General features: G+C 51.5%; 10 protein-coding genes across 10 annotated transcripts; 3 read left to right on the forward strand and 7 right to left on the reverse strand.

Annotated features, from left to right (window-relative positions):
- Window positions 1–243: 243 nt before the first annotated feature.
- Window positions 244–646, reverse strand: AtWU_08966 (uncharacterized protein; the record flags this gene model as incomplete). The annotated part of the gene is made up of 3 exons (XM_035504074.1): window positions 244–298; window positions 359–441; window positions 536–646. The coding sequence occupies 3 exons, from the start codon at window positions 644–646 to the stop codon at window positions 244–246; spliced, it is 249 nt and encodes an 82-aa protein (XP_035359967.1).
- A 1070-nt stretch (window positions 647–1716) lies between these two features.
- AtWU_08967 (uncharacterized protein) lies at window positions 1717–2616 on the forward strand (the record flags this gene model as incomplete). The annotated part of the gene is made up of 1 exon (XM_035504075.1): window positions 1717–2616. The coding sequence occupies one exon, from the start codon at window positions 1717–1719 to the stop codon at window positions 2614–2616; it is 900 nt and encodes a 299-aa protein (XP_035359968.1).
- Window positions 2617–3515: 899 nt separating this feature from the next.
- AtWU_08968 (putative VPS9 domain protein) lies at window positions 3516–7551 on the reverse strand (the record flags this gene model as incomplete). Its single annotated transcript, XM_035504076.1, has 3 exons — window positions 3516–7105; window positions 7163–7412; window positions 7474–7551. 3 exons carry the CDS (start codon window positions 7549–7551, stop codon window positions 3516–3518), a joined length of 3918 nt encoding a protein of 1305 aa, XP_035359969.1.
- Window positions 7552–8344: 793 nt separating this feature from the next.
- Window positions 8345–9052, reverse strand: AtWU_08969 (mitochondrial 37S ribosomal protein uS11m; the record flags this gene model as incomplete). Its single annotated transcript, XM_035504077.1, has 1 exon — window positions 8345–9052. One exon carries the CDS (start codon window positions 9050–9052, stop codon window positions 8345–8347), a length of 708 nt encoding a protein of 235 aa, XP_035359970.1.
- Window positions 9053–9522: 470 nt separating this feature from the next.
- On the forward strand, window positions 9523–11114 carry tim44 (protein translocase subunit TIM44; the record flags this gene model as incomplete). The annotated part of the gene is made up of 2 exons (XM_035504078.1): window positions 9523–10382; window positions 10439–11114. 2 exons carry the CDS (start codon window positions 9523–9525, stop codon window positions 11112–11114), a joined length of 1536 nt encoding a protein of 511 aa, XP_035359971.1.
- Window positions 11115–11867: 753 nt separating this feature from the next.
- On the reverse strand, window positions 11868–13020 carry AtWU_08971 (putative Hsc70 cochaperone (SGT); the record flags this gene model as incomplete). The annotated part of the gene is made up of 3 exons (XM_035504079.1): window positions 11868–11913; window positions 11969–12948; window positions 13018–13020. 3 exons carry the CDS (start codon window positions 13018–13020, stop codon window positions 11868–11870), a joined length of 1029 nt encoding a protein of 342 aa, XP_035359972.1.
- A 352-nt stretch (window positions 13021–13372) lies between these two features.
- AtWU_08972 (RIC1 family protein) lies at window positions 13373–16686 on the forward strand (the record flags this gene model as incomplete). The annotated part of the gene is made up of 5 exons (XM_035504080.1): window positions 13373–13636; window positions 13689–15083; window positions 15132–15399; window positions 15445–15920; window positions 15964–16686. 5 exons carry the CDS (start codon window positions 13373–13375, stop codon window positions 16684–16686), a joined length of 3126 nt encoding a protein of 1041 aa, XP_035359973.1.
- A 213-nt stretch (window positions 16687–16899) lies between these two features.
- AtWU_08973 (translation machinery-associated protein 20) lies at window positions 16900–17711 on the reverse strand (the record flags this gene model as incomplete). Its single annotated transcript, XM_035504081.1, has 3 exons — window positions 16900–17299; window positions 17412–17552; window positions 17698–17711. 3 exons carry the CDS (start codon window positions 17709–17711, stop codon window positions 16900–16902), a joined length of 555 nt encoding a protein of 184 aa, XP_035359974.1.
- A 255-nt stretch (window positions 17712–17966) lies between these two features.
- On the reverse strand, window positions 17967–19626 carry AtWU_08974 (YchF/Obg family ATPase; the record flags this gene model as incomplete). Its single annotated transcript, XM_035504082.1, has 3 exons — window positions 17967–18518; window positions 18730–19287; window positions 19552–19626. The coding sequence occupies 3 exons, from the start codon at window positions 19624–19626 to the stop codon at window positions 17967–17969; spliced, it is 1185 nt and encodes a 394-aa protein (XP_035359975.1).
- An 810-nt stretch (window positions 19627–20436) lies between these two features.
- AtWU_08975 (FAD binding domain protein) lies at window positions 20437–22544 on the reverse strand (the record flags this gene model as incomplete). Its single annotated transcript, XM_035504083.1, has 7 exons — window positions 20437–20607; window positions 20664–20894; window positions 20956–21624; window positions 21681–21852; window positions 21905–21925; window positions 21994–22412; window positions 22470–22544. The coding sequence occupies 7 exons, from the start codon at window positions 22542–22544 to the stop codon at window positions 20437–20439; spliced, it is 1758 nt and encodes a 585-aa protein (XP_035359976.1).
- Window positions 22545–23359: the final 815 nt, after the last annotated feature.

Genomic DNA, 23359 nt, shown 5'->3' on the forward strand with positions numbered 1-23359 from the left:
TAGGTTGCACCGTGCCGTCTGATAGAATGCTATAATGTTCTTTGGTTCATATCACAGTATGTTGGTGCTTCGGTAGAATGGAAGACTACATCATTCAAGCAGATGACAGAATATCACACTATAATGAACAACATTATTTCAATAGATCCGTCTCAGAATAGTACATAAAGTATCGTCCCATAATATCGTAACAAGTCACATCACATCTTTATAAGTCGTAATCCAGACATCAAGTATCAACCTCTAGCCAAAGGTCACATCATGAACAGTGCCATCGTCACCCAAGTGGATGTTCATCCTAAGACACAAACCCATCAGCATGAGGACAGTATACATATAACAACGGGGGTAAACTAACCGTTCTGGCCTCATGTCCATTGTCTTAGCATCACCAGGCTTGAGCACACGGTGTTGCTGGGGGAGGTCCTTCTTCGCAAATGACTATATTAAACGGTACGTTAGCATCAGTCAAAAGGTCCCCCCAACACACAAGATACAGCAACATCTAGCTCGGTGAGAAGGAAGAGAGTCATACAGTCACATCACTCGACGACTCAGTGAGTTTCTTCCCCGCCAGCTTGTTGAGCCACTCCTCTTGGCTGGCACCACCAGAGGTGTTGTTGATTCCGGGAACGACGAGAGGCATGGTTGTAGTTTGCTTTGTATCTTCGAAGTAGAAATAATTTCTTGATACTTTTGTGTAATAGGAAAAGTAAGTGGAGATAGATAAGTTTGGGTTTGGAAGTGGGAGATAAGCCTGACAGGCACCCTTCATTACTTATATATACTTTTAGTTACATTGGGACCCTGGCGATGACATCATGCCGGTGGATGAGGCTGGGGTGTGGCGGTGCTGATGACGTCGATCTGTTTCGGGATTAGCGCTATTGGGAGGGCGGCATGTTACATGCAATTGTATACTTCTTTACACTATCCTGGGATTTATTGATGACTTCACTTTTGAGATTATTCCTCCGAGGTCATGTCAATCATATTTACTATTGAACTTGAGTACTTCAGTGCGTCAGGAAATTGTACAAATCTTTGGTGGTGTCCATACTCACTGCCCCAAAGGCAGAATATATATCCAATATATATAACAAGATCTATACTGATTGCTCACTCGACTTTTATCTATTACTTGAATAACACCATAGCATAGTATAGTACTAATTTGAGAACTGAATGAGAAGCTCACTACTACTACTAGTGCCACTAATAGAGAAATACCCTTTTCAGGTGCTACTATGCTAACATTAGGTTCCACATTTATACTTGAATCTAGGAAGCCACAACCCAGCCGTGATTCTCAGAGCAGTTGCCTCCATTTTCCGCTGGTATCATTTGAGCCATGCTACAGTGGACAGATCACTTATTCTTCTATTCTCTGGAATATCTCTGACTTGATACTGACTCGAGGCATTTGCTCTAATGGCAGCGATTATCAATATACAAGCTACCGTCATCGAACAGTTGTATTGCACCTTCGATCTTTATACACACCACGAGTCCCATTATTAGACTTTCTGGCCCGCACCAAAAGAAGACCGGCAAACTACACAGCTCTTTGCTTCACAGCCCCGCGTTCCTGATGCTGTTAGCTTCTATTGTGCCCTCAAGGGCTACTACCACAGAAGGGCTCTGGGGCAGCAGTCACGAACATCTGCCGGGATACTGGAAAGCGCCTACAGCTCGCTAAACAGAGGCTATGGGGGCATGCACTTGTGGAACAGGAACAGTGAGGTCGTCAAACACCGGCTAGACACTGTTCTTGATGGTCTTGATTATGCCAGAGACTCCCAGCTTGCAACTCGCTCAAACACCTCATCGCAGGAAATGGCTACAAATGAGGACGGTGCAGCACAGGCTGGGATATCTCTGGTGAACCTACGTGCAGACCCTCGGAGACCAGAGTATATGAATCGGAATTGGATACCGCATTGGAGTTACCAGAAAAGCTCCATTGCTGCTGCGTGCATATTTACGGCCGTCACAGTAATGGCTCTCACTTTCTTAGCTATCCTATCCATCAAGAAGGCTAAAAGAAGCTGGGAGCGACACAAACGTGAAAAGCAAGATTATGCAAACTCCGGTTACTCTGCTCTCACCTTGCTCGAGGAAGGCCACAAAATGACTGCGACGAGCAGCAAGCAGATAAGCCGAGAGACTTTGATGTTCAGTAGGAGTCGCTCGCCATCTTCGACCTATCTCATTGAACAAGACGGTCCCTCCGTGACGAGAGTTTATCACACGAGCAAAAGCGTCTCTACGATTACGCTCGACTCGCCCAGCTCTACCCTGGGAGATGCAGGCTCTACAACTGAGTTGAACGCAATACCGGAACGTCCAGCCAGCGCGTTAAAACGTTCCCGCCACGAACGTCATGGCTCGAAGGCCAGATCAATCGTTGTCGTACCGTCACCCTTGAGGGCATTCTCGGTGAAGCCAATGATACACCACACAGACCCAGCCTACGCCCTGGAGCGGACTTCCTTAAACGTTGAACATGAGGGCGGTGATGTCCCGTCGAGCAGCAAGCGTGATTCCGCTGGTGGAAACAGCTTGTTCAAACTTCCAGCAATCCAAAGAACAATGTCTCCCCTTTTCTCCTTTTGACTTACAGGACTATGGGATGGGTGCTTGTTGGGTACGTGTTTGGTATAGTCACATCCGACTAGGAGTTGTATTTTCCAAGCCGGAATTGGAAGTCAGGGACATTTTGTCTACTTTCCTTTTTCCTTTCTATCCCTATAGGGTATTCCTTCTCGTCGTGAACTCATGTACAAGGCCTTTTTGCTTACGAAAGTCCTTTTCAGGACGAACTAATAAGAAGGCCATGCACCTTCTCAATAGACAAAAGTTGTCGAAATAGGACCATTTCTCATCGTTCTAATCCGAAGTGCGCGATATCTAATTATAGGAAAAGCTAAGGCTCAGCAAAGGAATGAGACAGCTTCTCTAACACAGCAAGCAACACACCAGCTACCCTCAGCTAAGCCATCTTTACACCTATCTAAACAATCCTAGTTCAAATCCCAGAATAGGGCAAAGTCAGCCCGACACTAATCCATGAGCAAGCCACCACTCTCCTACAAATAAGACCACTCATATCATCACATCGTCGGATTTATATTAGTAGTATATGAATATAGGTTAGGTTAACAACGCAGCTAAGCAGTCCTCTAGACGCATCACAAGCCGAGTGACAAGCGACCAGACCAATCAACACAACACAGCACAATGTCAAAGCAGACCAAGATCATAAATGGCAACACAGCACACAACACCGGTCAATCAATCAATCAATCAATAATAAGTCTACAGAGCTTGCCATTTATAACAGGACCAGAAGGATGAAATGAGAGATACCAGGTGAAGAGAGTGAAAAGCGAAACGAAGTCAGATGAAGGGGAAGAAAAAAGCAAATACACCGCACCGCCGTACATGCATGATTTGTAGATAATAACAGGATGATACAACAGGGTGAATGGATAAATGAATGAAAGTAAACAGATCTATCGCATCTCGCGCACTCCACGTAAACACCGCTCTAGGCGCTTTCCTCGTTCGCGTTCTCGGACTAAGGTTGCTCGGACGAAGGAGCGGATGGCATCTCGTCCGACTTTCTCGCGCCAGGTGGTCCAGCCTGCTAGTTCGCCGACAACCACGTCCTTATTCCAGGTGATTTCGCGGGAGAGACGAGCGATCTGGAGTTCGGAGTCCTGGATCTTGGTTTCGAGGTCGCGGACGGACTTTTGGCGGGATTCTTCGAGACCCGGGAAATTGATGTTGAATTTGCGGGGGAGGGAGGAGGATACGAGGGATGAGCGGTTGCGGGAGAGGTTTCTGTTTGTGGATGATAGGTTGTTTATGAGGGAGATGGGACGAGAGAGGGATGCTAGGATGGCGGTTGTGGTGTTGTCGATTGAGGTCAGGGCCGTGAGGAATTGAAGGAGAGGAGAAGAGTCAGAAGATGAAGTGGAGAGATGGGTTGCATAGCGGGTGAACGCGTCGACATAGGAGGCTGGTAGAGCGTTGGTCGGTTCCTTGAGGGTTGAGACAACGGAGGCACAGAGGGCCACGGCGTCTGCAATGTCGGATGCAGAGTTTTGAAGAGCGTGGCCGCGACGAAGCAGACTGCGAGTGTTGACGTGGACGGCGCGGACCATGTCCTGGGCGTGAGAGACGAATTGCTCTGTCTCGCGCATGCCTTCGGGTGTGACGGGTTCGTAGTCGTCGTTGATGGACTCTGTGAGAACCTGGGCTTTGCGCTGCGAGCGGTCTGCCATCATCTCGGGCTGCAGTTCGGGAACCAAAAAGAACTCCCACAGCATCTCGTGAGTGGCGAAAGTTGGATGCGTGAGCAAGACCTTGAGGAACCTGTCGAGCTTCTCTTGCATGTCATGGAGCACAGAGCGGGACGGTTTGGAATGAATCTGGAAAGGGCTACGGAAGTCGGACAGAGACGGCATATAGGAAGCCGGATGCTCGATGGACAGGCACTTTGCAAGGTTCTCGAAGTCAGAAAACGTGCGACGGCATGTGGTAACTGTGAATGTTGTCCCTGACGCAGGACGGGACTCTGCTGAGTTGATGGTTGGGTTCGGGGCACCGGACTTGAGAACAAAGCGCACTGTCGCATCCTCAACAAAGTATGAGCGCACCACCGTCGTGACACGACCAGACTGCTCGTCGTAGGCTGATGGGGGGTTGGAGAGAAGGATGAGATCGTCAATGCGATTGCGCACTTCATCATCCTTAGCAAGTTCGACAGCAGTCAAACCACGGCTTTCTTTCAGGTGAACATCAACTCTGGGGTCCATGAAAAGGATCCTGACCTGATCGATGCGGCCGTACTTGCTGGCCATCATGAGAGGAGTGAACCTTTTATCATTTGTTGCATTTGGATCACAGTCACATTCTTGCAAGAGGCGGATGGTAATTTCCGGATCGCTAACGATATGCAACAATGTATTGCCTCTAGAGTCAACATGATTATCGAGGCGCAAGGGCTTGCCATCACCTTGGGCGATTTGAGCGGCCGTGAGTGCTTCTTTCACCATCGAGTTGTAGTCCGGGTGATCGTAAGACCTGCATAAAGCGAACAGTGGCGTCTGTCCATGCTTGTCGCGTTGACACCACGGCAGCAGTCCCTCCAACCTATGCATTACCGATGGCGTGCTGAAGAGGTAGTGTGCAACCGTACGCCCATGCATGTCTGACTTTTGTAGGTACGATGCAATGGTGTGCTTATCCGTTGAACTGAATAGGAAGTTTAATAGAATGTCCACCATTTCGACATGAGCAAGCTGAACAGCAGCACTAAGTAGTGTGGTTCCATTTGTATTTGTGTCCTCGAGAATATCCGCCAGCGGATAGTAATCTTGAAGGCTCAGCAGGTATTTCAAGGCGTCTGGCTGGCGGCTTTCTACGGCCATCATCGGAATCGAGTCGCCTGCAGGATCTTGCGTTTTCGTCAATGTCTCAATTGAGCTGTCCCCCTCAATCGCGCTTGAAATTGAGCCCATTCCCGTTGTCCGGGAAGCCAAAGATATCCCAGATGATTCAGACAGGCTGCGGACATCCATGGAAACCTTCTTCACAGGGCGTCGGATCTCTTTCGGAGGGGCCGTGTTCGTCCACGTCTGGAAAGGAAAAACATGAGAAAGGGGAGGTGGCTCGGAGGGTTCCTCATCATGCGCTGTCCCACTAGGAACACTCATTTCGAACGGTGCATCCTGCAAAAGCAAGGGCTCATGTGGACTTTGACAAAGATTATCCTCGTCATGCGTCCGAAACGCAACAGTTCTTTCTTCGGGCTCGCATGGGACTTCGTCTAGCGACTCCTGGTCGCCATTTGGCTCTAATATGGCTTTCATGTCCACGACACGTCCGCCTTTAGTTGCATTCCATAAGCGCCTGTTTCGAATACTGGCTCGCCGGAGACCCGCGGAATCAGTCACCAGATAGGTAAGAACAGCTTCGAGAGTGCTCAGCGCATAGCCCATTTCACCACTGTCAACATCGTCGATGTATATGAAATGTTGCATGTACATCAGCCTCGCCTGCAGATTCTTCACTTGGGATCTGATGACCACAACCAGCAGCAATGAAACCAGAATATCAGCGTTGATCGTTACCGGCGCGTATTGCTTTTCCGATGCAAGAGACCCCGCTCTATCGTAATTCCCTGGATAAGACAGAAGTTTGATTGTCTGAAGTAGAGTGCTCAACATGTCGTGGGGGCACTTGGCGTCTAGCATTTTGCGGAACTCTTCCACTGCTCTCCCGATGCGCTGTAACAATTCCCGCTTACCCTCTCGTCCACCATCGACAACTATGCCCACTTGCGAGATGTCAATGTTTTCCATGTAACGAATCCTAGAGTCTAGCTCTGCGTCTTCTGGCTGGCGGAAACTGCAAAGACGAGGGAAGAGAAGAGATTCGTGCACCTGCTCAGCGACGTAGCGCTCGATGAGCCTTTCCACCAACGGTCCCGTTAGATCGGTGGTGGCACCTAGAAAAGACAACTGCTGCTTATCCACTAAACGAAACAAGTCAATTGCGGCAGTAACAGCTGTCTCCAGACTTCGACGCATCAGATCCTCGTCATCCTCGAAGTACTCTTCGGAGTTGAAGGGTAGGCCCTCCCTGTTGCGAGAAGCTGAACTACGGATAGAAGCAGATTCGTCGGCGGTTATCTCGTTGTTGTTCTGCTTCCGTTCGTATTCGTCGAATATGAGGGGCGAACGAGACGGCGGAGGTGGCAACGGTTTCCCCAGCTCCTTTCCAAATTCCTTGAACAATCTCTCCAATCCAGGTTGCATCTGCCGGGCAATCATCGGGAAGTGCGCGAGGAGTTCTCCAAATGTCTTGATCTCCTTCTTCGGTGGCGACGAAACGGACTCGCTAGACTTCATGCCGTTGCCTATGATGTCGCGCTTTGGTAACATGCCCGGCACTACAGCAGTGACTATCTTTCCGGGGTCGAATGAGCCGATCAACGGCCGTGAGATGTAGTAGATCAGCCATGGTTGAGAGTCGTTGCTGTTGTTGTAGTACAGCGCATCGGATAACAGCTGGGCTTGGCTCAGGGACTTGAAGCCTAAATACAAGGGTCAGCGCATGTGCCACTCAGGAGACTAGCCGGATGCCTTCCCACCTTTGTTACTGTACACCGAATTCTCCTTGATAATAACCGTGCGCCCGTTGACCGTCGTCACTTGTTTGGCCTTGCCCCGGCTATCTCGTATATTTGAGTCATCCTTTCCCCCGCCGGCCCCGGTGGACACTGGTATTCGCAAGGTATGGCTTCCCAAGAATTCTTCGGATACGACGAGATCGGAGTAGTAGAGGGATGACTCGCGGTCGCGCGAGCCGACCAGCGATTCCGTGACAGGTACTAGGAGGACCTAAAGTTGGCATGTCAGAAGCTGGGCTCAGACCGGAGCCGATAGAGTTGGCGGGACATACATGATTCTCGGTGGGTATACACTGCCCCGGAACTGTGCTTCGGAAGAAGGCACGGAGAAAGGGATTTAGAGGGTGCATCCAAACGGTCTTGGACGACGGCCCAACACAGAATCACAGGCACTCATGAAGCCGTCTAGACCGGTCTCGAAGGGGGGGATCCGCTGCTCGATCGTCGCAGAGGAGCAGCTCCGGCGCATGCGCCCGCAGGTAATCGGATATAGTGCAGTCTCAACGAAAGAGCTTAGGAAGCAAGCGCAAAGAACCAGTCGGAAGAGACAGAATTCAACGTCACGATGGACAGGCTAGAAGCATAAGCTGAACGACGAGTGAGAGTGAGGGAGTTGTTGGAGGACAAGAGGGGGATCTCAGCCAACAGCTTTCGGAGTGGCAGTCCTGGGAGCTCCTCGCGCTATCCCCCTTTGGGTCGGCCTAGATCTCAGCCTGCCTCGCTTTTATGGAGATTTCCCAAGACAAACTGTCCAACTACACGCCTTCATTCATAACATTCTTGCTAGGAGAAACTTTGAATTGATATACATTGCACCCGTAGAAACTCGCATCCTAAAAAAAATAATCCCATATATGCCGGGAACAGGCTGGCTAGTATACAAATAGAGAAAAGGAGCTGGACCCTGAACCCTGAACCATTGCCCGAACTATTGCCACCCAACAAGAACGGTTCAGTTGATACAGTGTAGGGTCGCCATATGGTTGGACTGAGAAGAACCTATTCCGGGGCATCTCTGATCAATCCCATCCCATCATCGGGTATCATGAAAGCATGCCCGTGTTCTTGTCCCAGACGTTCTAGCAAAGCACTTCTACCCGCGTCAGAACGACATAACAAATTCCGTCAACAAAATGCACCCCCTTAACCAAGACGGCGAACCCTGGGGCTTCTCGAACCACCAAACTTGAGTCTGGTGGAGTCCGTCACCCGACAAACCAAGCCGCGGATGTTCCTTCCTTCGTTACCGAGCAAAACCTTGGTGACAGCTTCACGGCCTTGTCCGAAATCACGGAAGATAATTTCCAAGCGCTTGATTTCCAACAAAAAGCCCCTTTCTTGTATCTGGCCAAAGACGTGCGACGCCAGCTGGTGGGCGGCTTCGTAACCCGAACGCTTAGACTTGCGGAATCCAAGGTGACCGCAGCTCTTAGCCAACATTGGGTCTCCATTCGGCCGTGTCAATGTCATAATGGTGTTGTGCTTGTGGCAGTAGACATGAAGGTGGTAAGGAGGAGACCGATCGGCATACGGCTGGTTGATCAACTCTGCTTCCAGGCTCTCGGCCATCCGGGAGTAGTCACGACTCACACCCTGGTTTGAGCGAACCTTCTCGCCCTGCATCATCTTGGTGATCGCAGAGAATGACGCATTCTCTTGGGCGGGTTGCTTCTCCGCAGGGGTGTTCAGAATCTCTCTCTCGATTTGACGGGTCTTCTCCTTTGCGCTTTCGAGAATTGCGGGAGTCGATGAGAAGGGTCTCGTAAGACGGAAAGCAGGGGCACGGATCTGACACGAGCGGCCAACGGTAGGCAGAGCCCTCGACAGGGCAGTAACGAATGTCGAGTTCATCTTTGCGGTGTCGTCAATCGAGGAGGATGTCGGGGAGATACGGCTAGGCGGCGGGTGAAAGGACCGAACGTGGCCGTTATACCAGCCAACGAAATTGAACGCGGAGCAAGATGAAAATAAACTCCGGACAGACAATGGAAATTGTCGTGATTGCAAATAGCCGGAGGTGGCTCCAAGTCGAAGATGCGGCGCAAGTCTGGGCCGGAACGACAGGGCGGCGGAAAAGGGCCGAATTTTCGACGGGCTTGGCGTCCAGCATCTCAACTTTTTTCCCTTCTCGCTCGTTCTGACACCAGCTGCCGACATCGCTTCCTCGCTCTTCCTCATCCACCTCCCCCCTTCAACCTCAACCTCAACTCAGTCCTCCCACCTTATCTTCGGGGTTGGCGAACACGCAGATCTTATCTTTTTCCTTGGTTTTAATTCGGTTCTTGTTTAAATAGTCGCATAGCATGATCTCGGCTACCAGGATGTCGGTCACCGCGCGGGCGGCCACCCTACGGTCTCAGGTGCCGACTCTGAAGACCGCTGCTGTGTCCCAGCGCTCTTTGATTCAGTCCTGCTCTTACGCTACATCACGAAACACCCTCTTGAACAGCCAGCGCGCGGACCGTCCCGTTTCTCAACTCGTTTCCCCGTTCGCTGCTCTCCCTCTGACCAGATCCTTCCACGTCGTCGCCCCTCGCTTGCAACAGCAGCAGCAGAAGGATAAGCAGGAGCAACAAGAAAAGCAGGAGAAGCAGTCGGAAGAGCCCAACCAGGAGAAAGAGGAGAAGAGCGAAGGGGAGTCCAAGAAGGAAGGAAAGAAGGATGCGCCTCCGCCGCCGCCCCATGGTGACAAGACTCCCTGGCAGGTGTTCAGAGAGACTCTTCAGACGGAGTTCAAGGCTTCGAAGGAGTGGAATGAGTCGACAAAGGCTCTTGCTTCGTCTGCTCACCAGTTCTCCGAGAACGAGAACATCAAGAAGGCTCGTGCCGCTTATGAAGCCGCCTCTGGAGCCGCCACCTCCAAGACTGCGACTGCCATCAAGACCACCGGAAAGGCCATTGGCACTAGTGCCGCATGGACCTGGAACACTCCTGTTGTCAAGGGTATCAGAAAGGGTGTCAACGTCACTGGCTCTGGTATTGAGAAGGTCACAAGACCTGTCAGAGAAACCGAGGCTTACAAGAGTGCCGTGGGTGGTGTGAAGAATGCCATCGATGATGGTAGCAGCTCCCGCTACGGAGGTTACATCGAGAAGGAGGAGCGTCGGAAGCAGCGCAAGCTGCGTGAAGAGGCTGAGCTCAAGGCTGGTCGCCGTGTCGAGCCGATGGTTGAGGATCCCAAGTGAGTCATGTTCAGTAGATTATGTGAAGGAGATCTCTAACAGTTATCCACTCTAGTGCCGGAACCCACGTTACCCTCCACAAGGACTCTGCCTGGAAGGAATCGTGGCGCGACTTTAAGGACTCCAACCCTATGATGCAGAAGCTCTTCACCCTTAAGGAGTCCTACGAGGAGTCGGAGAACCCCTTGATCAGCACCGCGCGCAGCATTTCCGACCGTGTTGCTGGTTTCTTCGCCGAAAACGAGACCGCTCGTGTCATCAAGAAGTTCCGTGAGATGGACCCCAACTTCCAGATGGAAGCCTTCCTCAGAGAGATGCGTGAATACATCCTGCCCGAAGTGCTTGACGCCTATGTCAAGGGAGACGTTGAGACCCTGAAGCTGTGGCTCTCCGATGCTCAGTTCCATGTCTACGCTGCTCTTGCCCAGCAGTACACTACTGCCGGCCTCAAGTCGGATGGCCGTATCCTCGATGTCCGTGGCGTTGATGTTTCCCACGCCCGCATGCTGGAGCCCGGCGACATCCCCGTGTTCGTTGTGACTTGCCGCTCCCAGGAGGTTCACGTTTACAAGAACGTGAAGACGGGCGAGCTGGCTGCCGGCATGGAGGACAAGGTCCAGCTGGTCACCTACGCCATCGGTCTGACACGGATACCCGAGGATGTCAACAACCCGGAGACCCGGGGTTGGAGATTGATCGAGCTGCAGAAGGCCGCTCGTGACTACATCTAAGCCATTCGAAATATCCTTCTTACCTCCCTCGCCTACCTCGACGCTCAACGATCACAACACCTGCTTGATTTTGGTCTATGACATGCCTCTATTCTCTTCTCGATTGTTTTGATATCATCCGACTGTACAATATTGATTTTTGTTAAAATAGAGACCAGGCGGAACTGGCGCTTCATGAAACCGTCTGTGATAGTAACTTGATTAATCTCGCTGGGCGCCTTTCTTACCATCCTTCTCCCACTTTTGTGATATCCTCACTCACCCTCTGCTGGACTCCGATCCAGCTTCACTGGCGTCCGCTAAAAGAGTATATCATATATATACATCTGCGCAGTGGGCCTTGTGCTTCCATTCGGGCGTTTCGGGACTCGTGTTTACTCGCTTTGCAACCTCACCCTCCACTCTTCTGATGAAATCTTTGCATTGGCTCAGTGCTTGTTGTCTTGTTCCTTTATGTTGAGTGGCCGTTAGGCCTCTCTGGTGGTTTTGATAAGCGAGTCTAGGTGTTATGTGGCCTGAATCTGGCGACATGAAGTGGGTCATTATGAGTTTTTGTAAATACAGCTGTGAAACGAAGAAATATGTTCCTCATAACAAGACAGATCTGTCAGACAAGTATAGCGGTGTGTCTATTCGCTTCCATAATTAAGATGATCATACATTGCACGTATACGAGGTCGAGAGCGCGACAATGGTTTTTGATGAAATGAACAAATAAAGCTCCGAAACACTAACACATATAGGATATCCCGTTTACTGGTTTCCACGTCCGGCACCACCGCCCATCATGTTCCGAGCCCTGGAAGATACATGTTAGTTGCAATGCAGTAGACCAGGTATGCCATGTCACTTACATATCGGCAATGTTGGGGTCACTCATCAAAGAGGACATGTCGGGCATACCACCGCCACGGCCGTAGTTCTCAGCCATCTGTCTCAGCTGGGGGTTGCTCATGAGGTTGTTGAGCATGTCAGGGTTGCTCATCAGGTTCTGGGCCATGCTGGCGAACATAGGGTTGCTCATGATGGAGCTGAGGTCGGGCATACCGCCGCCGCCGCCACCTCCACCTCCGAGCATGCTAGCAAGGGAAGAGAGATCGGGCATACCGCCACCACCACGGGAAGCACCAGCAGCATCATCAACAGCATCAGCGGGAGGCTCGGTGCTACGCTTGGCCTCCTCGATCTTGCGCTTAGTAGTCTCCAGACCCCGCTTCATGGCCTCACTACCACCGTTGCCCTCGGCCTCAATACCCTTCTCGTAGGCCTCCTTGGCACCGTGGTAATCAGCCAGGTCGAAACGAGCCAGTCCCAGACGGCTCCAGGCCTTGGAGTACTTGGGGTCAACAGCAGTGGCGAGCTCGGCATCCTCGGCCGCCTTCTCGTGCTGTCCAGCCGCGGAATAGGCAGCAGCCCGGTTGGAGAGGTAGATGGGGTTCGAGGGAGCGATAGCCAGAGCCTGGGTGTAGAGATCGATAGCGGAGGTGTAGTCCTTGCGGGCCATGGCACCGTTACCCTCGGACTTCAGCTTGTCGGACTCGGGGGTGGGAGCGCCAGCCGCGGGCTTCTGGCTTTCGGCAGACTTGGCAGAGTCGCCGGTGGGCTTGTTGCGAAGCTTCTCGTAGACACTGTAGATGCTGGCCAGAGACTGGCCACCCACGGCATCCTTCACAGCAGCCTCGTTGGAGGGATCAACCTTGAAGGTATCGGCGATACAGGACTGGGCGATCTCGATGGATTCGGCATCGTCGGCGGTCAGGGTGCCATCCTTCAAGCTGGCACCGAGGAAGTCAATGATGGCAAGCGCGAGGCGCTTCTTGGACTCTGTGGGAGCCTAGAGAGAGGGAAGTTAGGTTCTGATCATAGCTACAGAATGATCGGCTGCGCAAAAAATCAATCTTACCATTGTGTGAGGTATAAGGGGGTATCACAGAGAACGGAAATGTCTTATCACGAGCAAAGCAAAGGCGTCGCGGGGGGAAATTGGATGCGGGGGCTTGCAGGATGTTTGGTCTGTTTGTCACCGGAGCTTCCCTGCACGTGATACCCCGTGCTCCCGAGCTGGATCCAATCCATATCCACGTTCCCAACCGTCATCTTCATCCATCGCTGTCAGTGAGACTCTTGGGTGGATATGGTCGGTACTCGCGGGATCGCATCCGTCCCGACCCCGACAGTTTAAGTTTTCCGCGTCTGACGAAGATGACTCGATGTGAACTTGCTGATATACTCCGTGACTCTCGCGCCTGTGTCGAGCCATGTACTGGCCCAATGGAGTTCCCCGGGTCTATGCGATCAATGGCCCTGCAATCCCGGTTACGATCTCCGAAGATGATGATTCAATAGAGTACGAGAGCTCTGCGGAGCAGGGCTTGTCGTTGAGAGAAAATGAAGCCGACAAACCGACGGGGACGACGGACTCGGCCTGGGCGGATGAGCCCATTACGGGGCTTTGCGTTTCCAGGAGTGGGTTCATGTTTGCGACGATGACTGATTCGTCAATTGCTATATGGCAGACTAGAGTAGGTTCCTATTCTTGAAACTTGTAAGATGCGCATGTTGACTAGCAGTTAGCCCACCGCTGTTGTAGCTGCGGTTGCTCGGTCCGCCTCTTCCCTGGAGAACTATGGGCCTAATGTAGCTCTCCTGATGCACCCGGATTCGACCATTCTCGTTGCTCAGACGCTGAATGGATACCTTTTGACGTATACGATTGCTGTTGGCCCTACCACTCGTGTGTATCAACACCACTTCGATCAGACCAGTTCGACTCGCCGTCAGCAGCTTGCGCGCTTAACAGCCGAGGAAGAGGCTACTGGGATTCGAGATGTCAGCATTCGCTTTAGAATGGCGATCAAGATAGAGTCGGGCATTGCGAAAGCCCTTGCGCTGGATAATGAACTCGTCGTCGCCACGGTGAAGCCGGCCGCCATTCAGTGCATCCGATGGATGCCTGATGCGGATGGCTCCCAGACACAGTCTGAGCTTCTGAGCCGTATCCTGGGTGTGTCTAAGCGCACGTCCATTACAGATATGGTGTATGATCGGGCCATCAATCTGCTCGTATGGATTACCAACGAAGGCCAGGCGTATGCCGTCCAGCGCACTCCGGAAGGCACAACGGATTCGGAGACTCCCAAGAAGCTTTTCCAAGGACATTGCTTCCACAACCCCGAGGATGAGGGCACGAAAGCCATGAAGGTTGCAGTCAATGCCCGCTTCTCGCTTCTTACTGTCAACTGCATGAACGGTGATATTCTGGTATACACGGCTAAAGACTACATGGGGAATGTTCCTCTTTCGCATAGGCTTCAACTGCCAGCTTCCCTTGCTACAACCGGTAATCTGTCATTCATGTCCTATTCGCCCGACGGTTATTGCCTCTTTGCAGGTTATGAGCGTGGATGGACGACATGGAGTGTGTTTGGCAAGCCCGGTGGGACCAGCTTCACGGCAGATCGGACTCTTGCCAAGTCGAACGATGAGGACTGGGTGACTGGTGTATCTCACGGCTGCTGGATAGGCGGGGGGGCTGAGATCATCCTTACGGGTCAGAATGATCGTCGATTGTGGATACTCGAAACCGCTCGCAGCGCCTTGACGGGCTGCTACTCTTCTGCGAACCTGGCTCGGGGTCTCTTGCAGACCGGGACGGAGATTATTCTCTACCGCGGCCACGACCTACCCGATCTCATGACTATCTCGGGTAAGGATTCGCTCTGGCACCATGCGCAATATCCACCATCATATCTGCATTCCCAGTGGCCCATTCGCTCCAGCGTCGTCTCGCAGGACGGGAGGTACGTAGCCATTGCTGGCCGGCGTGGACTTGCACACTATAGCGTGAACAGCGGCCGCTGGCGAGTGTTTGAGGATTCCAAGATTGAGAATTCGTTTGCCGTCAGAGGCGGCATGTGCTGGTACGGACACATTCTGATTGCTGCCATCGACAACGATGGATCTTATGAAGTGAGTCAACAGAGATGAGTGTGCACCAAGTACTAATTATCGTCACAGCTCCGGCTCTACTCCCGAGAGAGTCCCCTGAACAACCACACAATCTTGCATATAGAATACCTACCTTCGCCTGTCGTCTTCATCGGGCCGTCAGGCGAAGACTCCCTTCTTGTCTATACCTATGATAATATCCTCTACCACTATATCATCAACTCTGCACACTCCCGAATAACACTGGTCCCGGTTGGTCAGATTGCTTTTCATGGCATCGTGCGGGCACCGACTCGCGTGCGAGCGATCAGCTGGATTTTGCCTGAGGATCAGATGCGTAAGTGTGCTGCTTCTGGGTTGTGACGTATACTGACTGCAGCAGGTAATGGCGATCCATCACAGGATGTCAAGGTCGCATCAGTGCTCTTGTTGGTCGACGGCAACTTGGTCCTGCTGCAACCATCGACGTCGGAGACCGGAGAGCTAAAGTACGACATGCGTGTGGTATCGCACGAAGTCGAGTACTACATTCTGATGAGGGACCAGTTGTCCTTCAACTTTGCGCCGTCTGTGGACGAGTCAGTCCCGGCTAGTCCGGCAGCCGAGATGGCGTTGAACATGTATCACAGTAACCTGTCGCTACGGGACTCACTGTGGACATTCTGCGGGAAAGAACTCCTTTCATGGAGCGATGTGCAGGATGTGCTGCACCGGGAAGACGTAGCGAAGCCGCTCGAGGTACCACTGGACTTTTACCCTCTGTCAGTACTACTGAATAAGGGCATCGTGCTGGGAGTGGAGGCAGAGATGACCCAGCGCCGCGATGTCACGTTCTCTGTGCTGAAGTTCGCCATCCGAGTAAGTTGTCCTCTGGTCTTCAAGACTGCTGCTGACTGTATAGACACACCTATTCCTTCCATACTTCCTCCAACATAGCCTGACACATGGCGACATGCCAGCAGCGCTGTCGTTATGCCAACATTTCTCCCACCTCTCCTACTTTCCACACGCCCTAGAAGTCCTGCTGCACCACGTCCTCGACGACGAGGTCGACAACGCGAGCAAGGACAGCAAGACCGACGACCCATCGCAAAAACACAGCCCCCTCCTTCCGACGGTCATATCGTTCCTCCAGGCATCCCTACCCGCCACCGTATACCTAGACATTGTCGTCCAGTGCACGCGCAAAACAGAACTTCGGTCCTGGCGCACCCTGTTCACATACCTTCCTCCGCCGAAGGACCTCTTCGAGCAAGCACTCAAGCTCAACTCGCTCAAAACAGCAGTAGGCTATCTCCTAGTGCTGCAGGCATTCGAAGACGAAGACGACGACCACGACTCGCCTATCGAGGACTATGTCGTCCGTCTGATGTACCTCGCATCGCGGAAGAACGACTGGGAGCTGTGTGCAGAACTGGCTCGGTTCCTGATCGCGCTCGACGGATCAGGCGATATGCTGCAACGGGCCGTGACGCGCGCGGGATTGAGAGATGGCAATCTCCCAGGGACGGGGCTGAACGGATCAGGAACGAGCGTGAAGGGGCTAGGACTGGCGATCCGCACACCATCATGGTCATCACTATCACCGACATCATTGTCCCCGCGACCTGAATCATCGTCATAGCTAACTACATACAAATGTACATAATACCACCCACCTTCAAGAGAGAATAACAGAAGACATAGACACTTTTACTTTCATTCACGTACAAACATAATAATAAAAAGTCATATCATAGCCACACCTCAACCCCAACCCCAACCCCACCCCAAACACACTGGTATAAACCCCTCTCCCCCTCCCATCCCCCTACCATAACTCCCCTCCGGGGATATCTTAATCAAGATGATACCTCCACAACCCATCCCCAAGATAATGCCCCTCATCAAGCACGACCCCCTTCCCAACCTTCTTAATCTCCTCCGTGCCGACCTTCAACACACCCACCAGACAAACCGTCTCCTTCCCCTCCGCCTTCACCGCAACAACCTCCCCAGCCTTAATCTCCTTCTCCCCACTCTCCACATCCGGCAAGCGTCCCCCAGCACTCGTCAACCCCGGCGCCATGAGCGCCGCACCAGACAACACAAACCGAATAGCTCCCCGGTCGATCTGGATCGTGGGCAGGGCGTCCGGGTAGGCGTGGATGAGTTTCAGGTGTGGGATGGGTGGGCCGTCGAGCGGTTGGTAGAATAGGGGGGTGTTTTCGTGGGTGTAGAGGGTGGATCTTTCTGGACTATTATTTCATTTATCATCCCGGAGGGATGATGGGTTTAGTTAGCTTGCTGTTTCGTGGGTGAGGATGGGGTGAGAATGTAGGTGGGGGTATAAAGGTATGGGGAGCGTACAGCTTCACGGCATCCAGTTGGGCCTTCTTCGGTAGGACTTCTTCAATGTAGGGTTCGAAGCCTGGGTATGTGTCGAGGAACCGTTGGCGGAGGCCGCGCTGCACGGAGGATTTGACTTTTGAGCGGTTGCTCGGGGGGATACTGGTACTCTTTGTTAGCTTTGCTTGTGATGGTGGTGGGGAGGAGGAGTGTTGTGAGGAGGATTGGTGAGGAGGGATTAGGAGTAAGGGGGATATGGTTGCATAGATTGGGTAGATGGAGGTATTTGGTAGCTGCATCTACTTACTCCTTTTTAAACATCTTGCTGGTGGTGTGGTGTATGTTGTGAATTCGGAGGCTATCGCAATCTTCACGCAGATCTGTTGCGGGGGATGTCACGTGGTCGGTGGGGTAGCTAGCTGCAGGTCTGCTATACGTACTACGTAGAGTATGAACTACAGAGTATGACTATAGATTACGGTTTACTTGATCACTGCTTACTGGTTATGACTACTACAATGAAATATCAAGTTGAAGGAAATGATATGGTATTGGCTATATAGTCTGTTTAACCACTTAACCACGGGCAGCACCCGCCTTGATCAACAGAATATCACCATCCTCCACAACGTAATCCTTACCCTTGGTCATCACCTTACCAGCGGCCTTGACGGCACCTTCGTCGCCGTACTCACGCAGAGTCGCGTAGTTGTACACAACGGCCTGGATAAAGGTCTTCTCAAAGTCGGTGTGGATAACACCAGCAGCAGCCGGGGCCTTGATGCCCTTACGGATGGTCCACTGGCGCACCTCGTCCGTACCGGTGGTGAAGAAACTGGCCAGGTTCAGCACCTGACGCATGGTGGTAATCACCTTGGGCAGGGCCGACTTGGTGTTCAGGCTCTTGCACTCCTCCAGAGCAGCCTCATCGCTCTCGAAGCGGGTCAGACGCTCCTCGAACGAGACGGAGATGGGGATCAGGGAGTCACCCGGAGAGTTGGTCTTGATCCACTCGAACACCTTGGGCAGGTACTTGTTCTTCTGGCGGATGTAGTCCTTCTCACTCAGGTTGACCAGGTAGACAACCGGCTTGGCAGTGAGCAACATCAGGGGGTTGATGGTTTCAACCTAGACAAATCAGCATGTTGCGAAAACAGTGATGCAGATGACAAAATAATGATAATCAAGTGAATCAGACGGGACGTAATCTCATGATGCCTCTACGTTGGAAAAAAATTTGAGACATTCGACGAGCTGGGTTATTTCGAGTAAAACTCTTATTCATCATAAAAGGTGTGCAGGTGCAGCGCAGGATAGAAGAAAATGATAATAAACGTACCTCCTTGGGACCCCACTCGTTCTTGCGGACGTCCTTGCCGTCCTTGAGCCACTCCAGCACCTTGGCAACGGTAGCCTCCTCCTCACGCAGCTTCTTCATCTCGAGAGTCTGACCACCACGCTTGGTCTGCTTCTGAAGGTTCTCGAGAGCCTTCTCGACGAACTCGATATCCTTGATACGCAGCTCCTCGCTGATGATGGTCAGATCACGGATGGGGTCGACGTCACCCTCGACGTGGATAATCTCGGCATCATCGAAGCAACGAACGACCTGGAAGATAGCATCGACGGCACGGATGTGCGACAAGAAAGCGTTACCGAGACCGGCACCGGTGGAGGCACCACGGGTCAGACCGGCGATATCATAGACGGTCAAGTTGGCGGGAACCTGAGACTTGGGCTTGTAGTGCTCGCACAGCCAGTCGAAGCGGTCATCGGGGACAATGACACGAGCCTCTTCGGGGTCAATGGTAGCATAGGGGAAGTTGGCGGGGTTACCAAGAGACGACTTGGTAATGGCCTGGAAGAGCGTGGACTTGCCGACGTTGGCGAGACCAACCTAGAGAGGAGAGAATAAACATTATTATTTCCCTTCTTTGGCAATTACATTGTGTGTGGTGATTGCATGTTGAGAAGGAAGGAGAAGAGAAGGAAGGAAAAGAAAAAGGAGAAGGAAGATATTTATAGGGGGGAAAGGAAACAAGCGAGGGAAGGGACGTTGGAAAAAAAACAAAAGGGAAAAAAAAAAGACGAAAAGGGAGGAGGCTGGGAGGGGCAGAAAAAAAAAAACACATAGTGTATGGTGGGGTCAATGCTCACATACGATACCACTCTTCAGGTTGTTTCCTGGACGGCCCAGTAGGACCTTTTCTTGAACGACGGCCTTCTTGGGGGGCATTTTGGACTTGGATGCTTTCTTCTTCTTGCTCGAGTAGGAGCGGCGGGAAAGAAAGAGGAAGGGCGGGGACGGAGAAGAAAGAGGAGCAGCAGCAGCAGCAAGCGAGAGTCGCAAAGAGGGGAAGGTAGTAGCAGCAGCAGCAAAGGATGAAGCAGGACCAGCTGCGGAGCGATGAAAGCGGAGAGACGAAGAAAGGAAAAGAAAACGGGTGCCCGGAAGGGAAGACAGGATGGCGACGCCCACTTTGGCCGTGGGCAGAAGATAATGGATATGGAAAAAGTATATCTACAGTGGTCAAGGTGAGTGGCAGTTAGGATGACGGGCTGTAACTCTAGTGATTCCTTGTATTTGGTGCTTAGTCGTAGTGCCCAAGGGAGAGTTCTCTACACAGTAAACTATGGTTTCAGCCCATGACGACTTGACTGACGCCGGTTCTTCGCTAATTTCATGTGTGCCTTTTTTTTTTTCACTCTCACCGCCCACGTGAGAGCCCTGCCCTGGTATTGATGCCTCAGATCTGAGGCAGTCTATAGTATGGAAGAATTAGTAACGAAACAGGTTTAGTGAACATGAAATTAAGCAATTTTCCTATTTTCCTGAGACTAAAAGATCGTACTTGTACATGTACGGTAGGGGTTAATGCCCAGGTATCTGCTAGCTTTGGAAGAACCATAATAGCGCTAGGATTAGCTCCAGCAGAGAGTGCAGAGCCTCTATATTAAGCAAGAAGAACCGCCGCAAAGCTCTATAATAGAAAATGCGATTATGTCACATATGGATTCATGCCTTCAAAATTTAACCAGAACCCCTTCAGAAGGTCTGGCACAAGCTGCCATTGTCTTGCAGCGCCCATTCTTCACTACCGACACAATGATGACACCAAAGCACGCTTTCGGGGTCATATACCTTTTTGATCGAATGAAGACGGGGGTAGTTGTTCCCAAACAGGGACCACTGCCAGTTGGGCTCGTGATAATTGGCCTTCTGTCCGTTAGCGAGTGAAGTGAAAATTGCTCGATAGAGGGCGAGTTTCCCACCTCATTGAAATAAGCTCCAGCATCCGGGGCAAGCTGGCGCAGTGCGTATCCTCTTTTGAAGGTCATGTCCTCAGTGACCTGGTTTGCGACATCCTCGGAAACGGAATCATCCCAAGATCGACTTGCGATGAGGTGAACGGCTGTTTCCCTCCAGGCAGGGTTAAGAGCATTGTCAACAGGCTCTTTGCTGGCTGTCATTGTTCCTGAGATTGAAGGCTTCGAGACGCCAATCTGCATGTGAAGGCTACGTTAGAACACGATAGGAGCACAATAATGGAGAGGTCTTCCGTACAGGCACATTATCAGGGGACGTCACTGTTTCGAGCACATCGGCGAGCAAGTCAACATTTTCCAGTGCGCGGCGAGGAATCAATCGAGATGCGGTAGCACTGTGCGAGGAGCCGGTGCTGCCAGACATGGGAACATGTTCCACCAGAGTATACCAAGAAGGCACCCATTCAGTGGTGAAGCTATGTGTTGCGGATGAGTTGGCAGCGTTCAGAACCTCCAATAATGGTTCACTAAGCCTCAAGATGCTGGTCGTATTCGGCTTATTGTACTGTAGGAGGGTCACAGTTATCGACTTCGGAGACCCAGACATGGTGTAATATCCGTGCAACCCTGCATCCTGCAGTCGGGGAAACTGTGTGTGCATCTGCGCGACGAGCTGATACCAGGATTTGGTAGAGGTAGAGTTTTTAGCGCCAACGTTGATCATCGCAAGCGTCACAGACGGCATCTTGTAAGCTTTGACGGTAAGGCTTGTGATGACACCGAACGTGCCGCCGCCTCCTCCACGAAGAGCCCAGAAAAGATCCTGATTCTGACACGCGTTTGCTTTGAGTACCCTCCCATCGGGCGTGACAACGGTAGCTTCGACAATATTATCTGCTCCCATACCGTATGTGCCGGTGGCGAGGCCATGCCCACCGCCTGTTGCCCATCCGACGACACCAACGTCCTGCAAACATTAGTTTACTTCAAGATTCCAGAGTATCCCAGGGGGGAGGCACAAACCGCGTTCTCGCCTCCAACTGCGATTGCGTCATGCTTCGCCATATTGGCAAATAACTCTCCGTCCTGAATCCCGGCGCCTAAAGTTGCAGCCATAGTAGATTCCTCTTTCTGACACGATTCTGGTTTGAATTTGTCATGGAATTCAAAGCTCTTCATGTGGTGTGTCCAGATCCTGCGACTTGGTGAGATATTAATCCGCATCATTGTATAAACCAAGTACTTACGACAGACTTCCATAAGCGATACTACAATTGAAAGTTAGCAGGGTCTTTGGTCAGCTGGTAAAGGGGGGCCTTGAGGAAGCTTTAGGTACCTTCGCCAGCCACTATGACCGGTGTTTTTGATGTTAAGTCGCAAATTCCACTTCTTGGCAAATTTAACAGCAGCTTGGACATGATGGACTTGTGTAGCATTGACCACATATGGCGGATAGTTTCCAATTGAGCAGCCTTCCTTTCCAGCATCGACATTGGCGGTCACACTGGTTCCATTGGCATAGATAGGGGTACATGCATCATCCCAATCGGGGTTACCAGTGCTTACCGAGTTGTCCGAGTGGAATGGCCAGGTAGTCCAGTTGGTACGAACAGCAGCGCAAGCTTCGGCGTCATATGTTGGTTCGGAAGGATAGCAGACCGACCCGACGGGGATCGTTTCAATTAGACGACCCGAGACAGTTGTATTCAGAGAGTCCCACTCGGTAACGGGCGGCCAGCAAGCATCATTGGGAGCCTATAACCTCATAAGTACCAAATCCGGCTGTAAGGTAGAGTTACAGTCGTGACTCACGCATTTGCATTGCAACGAGCTTGTCAACGCTCGCTCCGCAAGAGCGATAATGCCCACAAATGTAGAGAGATGCATATCAAGACAAGTCTTACTATGATGTTGACTGACTGCCAGAAGTGTCTTGATGTCTCCTAAACATGCGCACAGTTCCAGGTTTATATATCCGTCCGCAGATTTCCAAGAGCCACCTGTAGTACCTAGTATTGAAGTCAGATTATCTTGGGGGTACGCTGAAGACTTTTTCGAAAGAATACTATGGTGTGGCTCAAGAAGCCGTATTCGAATTCGAATAGGATCCTAGGGTTGGAAAGGTTTCTAGAGACTACATGCCCAGTCTGGATATGGTTCCTTGCTTCTTCAATGGTTGAATCAGGAGATGCCTACACCCGTGTGTTTGTGATCGTATTCGCTCCTTGGATCTAGAAGTCTGGACAGCCCTGTCGTATTCGTGTTCGTTCTGCAGTGCCCACTTTTAAATTAGCATGTCCAATAAATAGCAATACCTGCTGATCATTGGCCGTCACGGTGGGGTCGTCGGCCCAGGGTTTGCAAGGATCACGACGGATATTTTTCCTAAAGTGTAGGTTATTTCATCCTCAATCTGAAGCCAGCACAATCGGTGCTCTGTCCGTACTCGTTTGTCGATTTGGAAATCGACATGATTCTGCGCGGCCAACAAGCCCTGCCTAAAACGTGTATGCGTGCAAGGTACTGCTCTATCACCGGGGAATAGTTTCGCATCACACTTGATATTGCCGTAGGTTACATTTACGGGTGATGTGCCAGGATTGAGATCATGAGATATGTTGTAACGTAAGCTCATATAGCCGGCGTGGTATACCACGGGAGGGCACAGAACAGCTGCGTAAGATGACACCTATGCAAACTAA

This window comes from Aspergillus tubingensis, assembly GCF_013340325.1.
Source record: "Aspergillus tubingensis WU-2223L DNA, scaffold_9, whole genome shotgun sequence".
Lineage (NCBI taxonomy): Eukaryota > Fungi > Ascomycota > Eurotiomycetes > Eurotiales > Aspergillaceae > Aspergillus > Aspergillus tubingensis.